At 34.0% G+C, this 9,580-nt stretch overlaps 1 protein-coding gene across 1 annotated transcript; it reads right to left on the bottom strand.

The window, feature by feature from the left end:
- Nucleotides 1-9,062: 9,062 nt before the first annotated feature.
- Nucleotides 9,063-9,331, bottom strand: CD24 (CD24 molecule). Its single transcript, XM_041738717.1, is given in 2 exon segments — nucleotides 9,063-9,139; nucleotides 9,142-9,331. Coding segments are annotated over 2 exon segments (267 nt in total).
- Nucleotides 9,332-9,580: the final 249 nt, after the last annotated feature.

Below are 9,580 nucleotides of genomic sequence, written 5' to 3'. Positions count from 1 at the left end.
ATTGTGGTTTGGCAACTTAGAGTACTTCTTTTTGAGGACCTACAAATAAACTGATACAAAAGACATCCTTCAGAGCGAGATTCATGACTCTGGCATAGGTTTGTTTTAAAAACATTGATTTCATTTTAGATTTTTTGATATCCTTTGGTTAGCTGAAGGCAATTAAAAATTTAGATACATTTTTTTTTTAAATCTTCCTTCTAGATAGCATGTTTTCTTCAATACTTTAAAAAAATTCACTATACATTAATTTTCAACAGTAATACCAGTACCATTTTCCTTCTGCTTTTGTCTCACCATCAGCACAAAACAAAAGTAAAAAAAAATCCAACTAAGAAAATCCCAGTATTCTCTATTTCTTAGTTCTCAATATAGGATATTTATGGCTCTAGGAAAAATCTGGTTTGAAGAAATAAGCAACTTTGGTCTTTTAGCTATCTTGGAAGCTTTGGACCCTCAAGAAAAAGAGAATCTGGCACAAAATCATGTTGTTAAATCAATATTATATTTAATGAGCTTTGGGAAGAGGGCATTTGGATAAGTATACCCATTCACATGAAATCAGTAACAGGTTATAAAGCAAACTCTTAGCCAAGGTCAGAATTTTTACTAAGCAAACTTTTATTAGTTGGAGAAATAACTTTGTAAATCCTTATATTAAACCATGGGAGAGAATTTTTAACTAACTGGATTACCTTTTATCCCCCAAGAACTTCACACTAATTTTCCTAATATAGTTCTTTTTTTTTTTTTTTAAGATTTTATTTATTTATTCGAGAGAGAGAAGCAGAAACACAGGCAGAGGGAGAAACAGGCTCCATGTGAGGACCCCAATATGGGACTTGATCCCACAACCCCAGGATCACGCCCTTGGCCCAAGGCGGCGCTAAACCGCTGAGCCACCCCGTCTACCGCCTGATATAGTTCTATCACACTATCATTCTTCATATTCTCTAATATATACAGCTTTCAAAATATAAATGTCTGCCAACTTTACTCAAATATTTCAATTAATCATGTATAAATTTCAAATCATTTCACTTTAATGAAACTTATTTAAAAATCTTTATATACTCTCCAATTCAGAATATGATAGAACCTCCCATAGCGTAACAAAATCTTTATATAAAATATTAATTCAGTCTCCTTTTAACAAACCTAATGAATGGACATATTTACTCCTTTTCTTTTTTTAATTTCAGAGAGATAGAGAGCATGTGCCTATATGGGGGAGGGGCACAGAGAGAGGAAGAAAATCTCAAACAGACTTTCACTGAGCAAGGAGACTGACTCAGGCAGGGCTCAATCTCATGACCCTAAGATCATGACCTGAGCTGAAACCAAGAGCCAGATGCGTAAGTGACTGAGCCACCCAGGCACCCCTGGACATATTTATTCTACATAAATTTGACATATTTTTCATTTTAAAATCTAACTAAACAAAACAACTGTGCCCCCAAGTCAGAAATGTAGAAAAATGCCTATGATGGAAATGACATATGTATCTGGTCTCAGTACAGGCAGCATGAAAGAGTGTGAATGGGATAATGTGAGAAAAATAAGAATCAGTTTTAGTACATCAGTAGACCAAAGGCCACTCTTCAATTGCCACAAAGTTATCTATGTTTTTGGGTTATATCTCCTTAAACATCTCTATGGTGACCCCAGGGGGGGAATCAATGAGAAATGTCTACTTTCTTCATTGAAATATTAGATGATGTATTTCAGTATCATACTAAACTCTCAATATATCACAGAATAGAATAAAGAGAAAAAAAACATTATGACTGCAATTGATGCAGGAAAACATTTGACAGCATTTTATAAAAAACACACACAGAAAAACCACTCAAACTAAAAACATAAGGACACTTCTTCAACATGATAAAGACATTTATAAAAAAAAAAAAATAACAACTAGGTAACATCATACTCAAAGGCAAAGCATTTAACAATCTTCCCTAAGATCAAGACAAGTATGCCCATTCTTAACATACTCACCAAATATTAATTTAAAAAAAAATATATATATATTTTTGTGAGAGACACACAGAGAGAAAGAGGCAGAGACGTAGGCAGAAGGAGAAGCAGGCTCCATGCAGGGAGACCGACATGGGACTCCATCCCGGGTCTCCAGGATCATGCCCTGGGCTGAAAGCAGTGCTAAACTGCTGAGCCACCTGGGATGCCCAAATATTAATTATTTTATTGGAATTTCTATCCAGAGCAATTAGTTAAGAAAAAGACATGAAATCAAAATTGGGATGGAAAAGCAACACTATCTTGTGCACCAAAAAGTACAAAGTATTCCTGAAAAAAAAAAAATGAAGAGAAAAATTGTGTTCATGCATTGGACGACTTAATATCATTTAAATGACAATACTCCCAAAACTGTTTACAAATTCCATACAATCTTCATGCAAATCTCAATGTTTGTGTTTTTTTTTTTCCCAGAATGGAAAAGCTGATCCTAAAATTCTTATGGAATTGCAAAATACTCTGAATAAACAAAACAATCGTGAAAAAAAAGAACAAAGTTGGAGGACTCAAACATATTGACTTCTAAACTTAACTACAAGGAAACAAGATCATTCAATGGGGAAAATAATGATCTTTTTAACAAATGGTTCTGGGACAACTGGATATCCACATGCAAGTCATACCACATATAAAAATCACTTCATAGCGGGTACACCTGGGAGACACAGTTAAGCATCGAACTCTTGGTTTTGACTCAGGTCATAATCTCAGGGTGTTGGCATTGAGCACCAAGTTGGGGTCCATGCTCAGTGTGGAGTACATTTGAGATTCTGTTTCCCTCTCCCTCTCCTGCTCATGCTCTCTCTTTCTTAAATAAATAAATCTTTAAAAAAGTCACTACATAATGGATGGAAGACCTAAATATAAGAGCTGAAAACAAACTCTAAGAAGGAAAGGTAAGACTAAATCTTCATGATAGTGGATTTCATAATGATTTCTTGATATGATACTAAAAGTACAAGCAACAAAAGGGAAAAATTAATTTTCTTATACTTAAAAGTACACTTATCAAGATGAGCACTGAGTAATGTATAGAATTGTTGGATCATTATATTGTACATTGTATATTGTATCTTAAATTGTGAGATATTTGTGCATATTTCTAAATAAATAATTTTGAGGAATGGTACCACCTCTACTATTGTTTCCTTGAAAAAAAGCCCTCACCCCGTCTTATCAGATGTATTTCAAAAACCTCTTGCACATGGTCCCCACTGTAGGTCTTCCCCATTTCAGTGTAATCTCAATAGGTATAGTGAAGAAACTCACCAACTTAAAGGCTTTGCTAAAGTATAACTTCTAGGCCCCCCACTAATGACACCATACTGTGATTACAACTGCCCTCTGCACATTGGACCCCCTTTTCCTCCCCTTATTTTATTTTTTTTCCACCACACACTCATCTCTCTCTCTATAAATATATATATATATGAACATGAAACAAGTGACTGACTAGGACATAATATTTGTTATATAAAATTACCCTAATAAATGATACCAATGATATTGTGATTTTCTGTTGTTCTAGCTATTAGAATAAAATTATTCTGTGGCTTGGCATACTTAATTTTTCCATAGAGTTCCTCCTCAGCATAAATCTGTCACCAAAGTATCACTCTAGTTGACTTTTTGGACCTGTTACCATATGTTGGAAATTAGTTGTAGACATTTATATGAATTATTCTTAAAATTAAAGAATGACACTGAATGTAAAAGCATTACTAAGGCACTTTATTAACATTTTTAAACAATCAAATGGTTACGACAGCACAGAGTAATCTAAATCATTCTGAAAATGACCACAGGCACTCATCATAGATCTACAAAAAATACAGCTTGTTCAAGATGACCAGATGGGATTTCACTAATGCCCCATGAAATCTCTGTGCTTTTGTTTTTTCATCTCTAAAGTGTAGGCACTGGAAGTCATTTTTATTTTTCCTTTTAACTTGGTCTGTTTTGAACACTAATATTTTATTTTCCAATAAATCAATCACACTTTGTTTGATGACATCACTGAAATTTCTTCAAGGGTCACTCTCCTCTGTTTTCCAGCCAAACTAGACTTCTTTTCTGCCATTGCTCATTCTTCCCCTTCTTATTTCCCACAATATTTGGAAGGACACAGCTTTCCCTTCCTCTCTGCTTTTAGGAACCCTTCTGGGTGCACTGAAGGACGCCCTTCCCAAATGCCCACTTAACTTCTGGTAAAACTTACATTCTTTTACCTCTTCTTCACTAGCCTATGAACTTTACGAATTCAAAGAAAATGGCTCTCTTGTCCTTCATTTAATTGTTTAATCATCCACATAGTTGGGTTTAAAAGGTCTTGAATATTAAATAACATGAGTGAAGACTTCTAAAGAAAGTATTTTTATTTGTGTACCATAACAATACATAAAAGATTTTACCATTTTTCCCCATTATAAGGAAATGGGGTTAAATGAGAGGCATGAAGATGAGTTCTTAAGACTATACATAGATGCCCAAGCTAAAAACAGTTTCTCATCATGCACCATGCATCAGTGCAGTAATAAATAAAGGGAAACAGTGTAGATGTGTGAAAATCCAGCTGGAGAACTCATATTCAAGCAACTCCTTTCCTTTTTGGCACTAGCTAGAGTTTTGCTCTCTATTAGCACCTCCTGTGGTTCCCTCCTCACCATCCTAATGTTCAACACACCTTCCAGATGGAAAAGGAGATAGAATTGAGTGGTAACAAAGTTTCTCTGTGTTCTTGAAGATACTGAGAGATTCTATGCGGTCCTAAATTAGAAGTTACTAAGGATTCAGCATTCACACCTTTATCATGGAATTGTAGAGAGCTCTTTTGCTCCTCTACACACCAATAGGATGTTCTTGTGCTGTAGATTACATGTCAAGTACTTAATTAAAACATTTTGGTTTTTAATATTTTTTAATTTTTCTTTCCCCAAAATGTCTTCAGAATAGCTCTGTCTCCCAAACTCTTTAAAATGCGTTCTTTATTTAATGTCTTCAGAGTAGGTTTTTCTGGATCCAATTTCATCTGCTCTGCATCAGCTAAAAGAGAGAAACTTTTAGTTCCTTCAGACCCGTTGGTTTATTTCAACAGACTGAGTTAGGAATGAAAATTTAGATATCTTAATGTATTTTATAAATGTTTACATAAGCAAAGAAACATTGATTTTGTTTTTTATAAGAAAACGATAGATAATTGTGGTTCAGCTGAATTGAGAATTTTTTTTTTTATGCGTGAATTATCCATATAATTGACTCAATTCTTCAGTTTCCCCTTCAATTACAAAGTAGAGGTGCAGACTTATGCATTGTTTAATAATAAATGCTATAACAAAATTTAATGTTATAACAAATTTTACTGCCACTGTAATCATTTTGATGTTAGAGTGTAATTATTAACCTGAACATGTTATGGCAAGCAGAAATAATAGTTCTTCCTTCCAAATTTCAGTATACATTTTGTTTCTGCCAGCTACATTGAAAGGTTAGATATTACTTTCAGGGTTCATTCTTCAATGCACAGAAATATACTTTTGATAACAATCCTTTCTTAAGGCTATTTGGTCTTCTTTATGCCAGTGGATATTTGATCATAAAGTCTTTAAGAATATCACCACAATCTTCCTACTTTCCATCTATATTTTTAATTTTGGGGTTTGTAAAAGCAGAATTGCTAATGTGGCTAAAACTCGGACAAAAACAATTACTACTATAATTTGTTTTTATAATTGATGATGAAAAGTGTTCCAAACCCATATATGCAAATTAGAATAACATATTTTACAAGTAAGTGATACTATATGGATTTCAGATCTACTTTTTCTTTAGCTGTATGAATATTTCAAAATAAACTTTGGATTGAATTATCTAGATGATTGCCTTACTATTCCATGAGGTTTATATTTGTGAAAGTAGGCAGTTTATATAAAATTTCAAACATATAAGATATCAAATCCAAACAAAGGGATTGCAAACTGGTTCTCTAAATAGAAACAGTACATAAAGAACAGATAGGGATCAAACTACTTATAGGAACTGATTATTTAATTAAGATGTCACTTTTAAGTAAATGTAGAAATAATGGCTTAATTCGTAAATGTTACTAAACAACTGGATAACTACAGAATAAAATAGCTATGACAAAATATTAATTTATTAATATATATACAAAATATTGGAAAGCAGTAAGACAAAGTTGGATAAACAATAGAAATGTGTATAATATGCATAATCAGGCAATTTACACAATATGACATATCAGTAGTAAACATTAAAATATATTCCACGTTTCTAGTAAAAACAAGTGCAAATTTAAAATGTTATATTTTTGCATATCAGGTTCTTATATTAGAATTAGTGATAATGCCCAGTGCAGAAGTGGATGAGCAGATGTCCTAATATAATGTTGATAGGCTATTTACATCTTCCTGGAGGTCATTAAGAAACATACATCCTAATATATATCTTCTATTATTGAGTCATCTTGCTTAGAGAAACTTACCCTAAAGAAGAACATTGACATTGATCAATGCTGAGGTTAGGGGCACTAACCCCCTATACAGTCAAAAATCCCAAAAACTTTACTAATAGCCTACTATTTACTGGGTCTTACCAATAACATTTTATTAATACATATTTTTGGGCAGCCCGGGTGGCTCCGCGGTTTGGCGCCGCCTTCAGCCTGGGTGTGATCCTGGGGTGCCAGGATCGAGTCCCACGTCGGGCTCTTTGCATGGCGCCTGCTTCTCCCTCTGCCTGTGTCTCTACTTCTCTCTCTCCTCTCTGTGTATTCTCAAGAATAAATAAATAAAATCTTTAAAAAAATACATATTTTTGTATGTTATGTTATAAGTATGATGTACTGCATTTTTACAATAATAGCTAACTTTTTATTTATTTATTTATTTTTTGTATTTTTAGGCTATCTGGTTCATTCTTAAAATTTTTCCTAATTTTTGCAAATCTCCAAAAAATTTTCCAATATATTTATTGAAAATAAATTGCATTTAAGTGGACCTTCACAGGTCAAACCCATTACCCATTCAAGGGTCAACTATAGTTATAGAAGTTTGAAAACTCATTCACATCCACACACACACATTTCCCTATAGTTAAGATATATATACAGTGTTCCGTATTTGCTAATAAATATCTTTTAAGATGTTTTTCAAGTCTTTTTATGTCAAGAAAACATTCTGAAATGTGGTACATATATTGTTGCTATCGAATAGTCACAAAGCTGAAGAATGTAGGACATACTCAGGTCAACAGAGTGAACTATTTTAGAAATTATTAAAATTTATCTATTATGTTTTTGGCCCTAGCTAATTTTTAAAATCTGTTGCACAGGGGCCTGATGTTTATATGAAAATAAATTGCTTGAAATTCATGGCATTTTAAGTATTCAACCTCTTTCTCTCCATATATTGTTCCATTCTTAATTTAGAAAACTGCTTTCTTTTTATATGGAAATACATGAAAGATGTAATATGAGTCCTAATTATTATTTTTGTTTTTGTTTTTGCTCTTTCAGCCATTTTTTTTTTTTAATTTACAGTTTGGGTTCAATGCAAATCAATTCCATAACATGAGAAGTTACTATGAATCAAAGCATAAATACACAAACACAATATACAATCCAAAACTGATGTACAGCACTCAGGGGTGAAACAAAACCTAATGCTCATTCACACACACAGTAGCTTGAGATCTGTTGGATATTGTTGTTCTGGTGTAGGTTCCTAAAGATGGGAAAAAATGACTTTGGTTATCAAGATTACTGTGGCCATGTTAGATACTGGAACATCTATGCATCAGTGTGTGACCATGTGAACAAAAGACCTTAGAGTGTCTATTTTTAAAAAGCTTTCTGTGCACCGAGGCAGTTGTGAAAAGATTTACTTTCCAGAATCAAGACCACTTTAGGCTTAGGACCAGGTTCTAACTATCTAAAAATATTGACTAACAGAGAGTGTTCCAAATGTGGCTATTCTGATTCAGAGTTTAAAAAAAAAATTATTTACAGAAAAAGTAAAAGTTTTTCTGAATTTAATATAAGCAAGCTTCCAGTCTTCAATTCCCAAATACTTGATTTATGATTTTTGGCTCCCGCACTTATTTTGCCTTTTTAATTTCAAGATTTGTCAATTTTGCCTTCAAAACATCATTTTTTAAATTGTAACAAGTATTCAACATATGCAGAAATAAGCATTTTGAAATTAGTTGAAGTCAACGCACTTCTACTCTTTGGAATCAGTTTAGCTAAATGAATCTGGCACCCTTGTTCAATAGGAATAAGTGATAAGTATTCAAGCAAAATTTATTTGTTATGCTTCACAATCGGGGGTAGATTCCAATCCATCATTGCCCTGGCACATGTCAATTACTATATAAAAAATCAAACGCAACGTCAAACCCAAAGCCTCAGAGGAAAGAGTTCAGTTCCCAAGAAACAGTGATAGCTTAACAATGAAAAACTTTTATCTAGAGTACATAGGCATTAAATTAGTACTGCTGAAACAATGCATTGAGGATTTGCAGTAACACCTGGAAGTTCCTTCTAATGTTCATATAAATAGAATCATGGAAGCTTTTTGTATTAACCGTTTTATGGCCTTAAAGATTTAATGAACCAACTGAAAACTGAAATCTGTTCACATCCCATCTTTTACATCTAGGTAAGATAAAATCTATTCTCCTTTTCAAGATAGAATTTTACAGGTCCATACTTCTTAAGCCACATTTAAAAAATTATCTCTTATCTAATCTTGAATGTTGTCTCTTCATCTTGCACATGAAACTCCAGTAGATTTAATAGATATCCATCCATCTAGTCAAACCCTTCACATGTTCTTCAAACCAATCAAATTTGGGATCCTCAATATTTTGTGTCAATAAAATAAGGTGTGGAATTAGCAGATTCAATGAAGACCTGTTTTTTCCTTGTCACAATGGATGTCTAGACGCCATTTGGATTGGGTTTAGAAGATGGGGAAGTATAGACGTTTCTTGGCCGGAGTCTTTTAACAGTAGAGATGGAGAAGGGAGAACGAGCTCAGGAAGAGGCTGGCTGTTGAGAGCAGAGCACCGCCAGTGGTGTGGTGGTGGTATCAGCTGGATGTGGGGCAGTCGAGGTACTCTGGGAGGAGTTACTTGAAAGTGTTGCAACAGTTGTTTGATTTGAATAAATCTGTGTGGGTAGGAGCAGCACCAGGAGCAGCAGCCCCAGCCGGAGCCTGGCCACCGTCGCTCTGCCCGAGTCTGCTCCATGGGCATCCGTGCGGGCGTGCATCCCTGGCTGCAGGGGAGGGGAGGACCGCGGGCTGGGGGCGGGGTGGGGTCATGAGGTTTTTAAAAGCAAAAAGAATGTAAGAGGAAAATTAAAATATCAGAATAGTGTTTATTCCTGAGAGGAGACCAAGATGATGGGATGTGGAGCAAAGAAATAGATTTAACAAAGCTAGTAATATTTAATTCTTAAGATTATTGGTAGGTTTATGGGTGTTCATTTTATTCCTTTACTTCATACCATATATATATT

This window comes from Vulpes lagopus, chromosome 23, assembly GCF_018345385.1.
Source record: "Vulpes lagopus strain Blue_001 chromosome 23, ASM1834538v1, whole genome shotgun sequence".
In the NCBI taxonomy this organism is placed as follows: Eukaryota; Metazoa; Chordata; class Mammalia; order Carnivora; family Canidae; genus Vulpes; species Vulpes lagopus.
The sequence above is the reverse complement of the archived record's forward strand: the minus strand, read 5'-3'. Positions and strand labels throughout refer to the sequence as shown.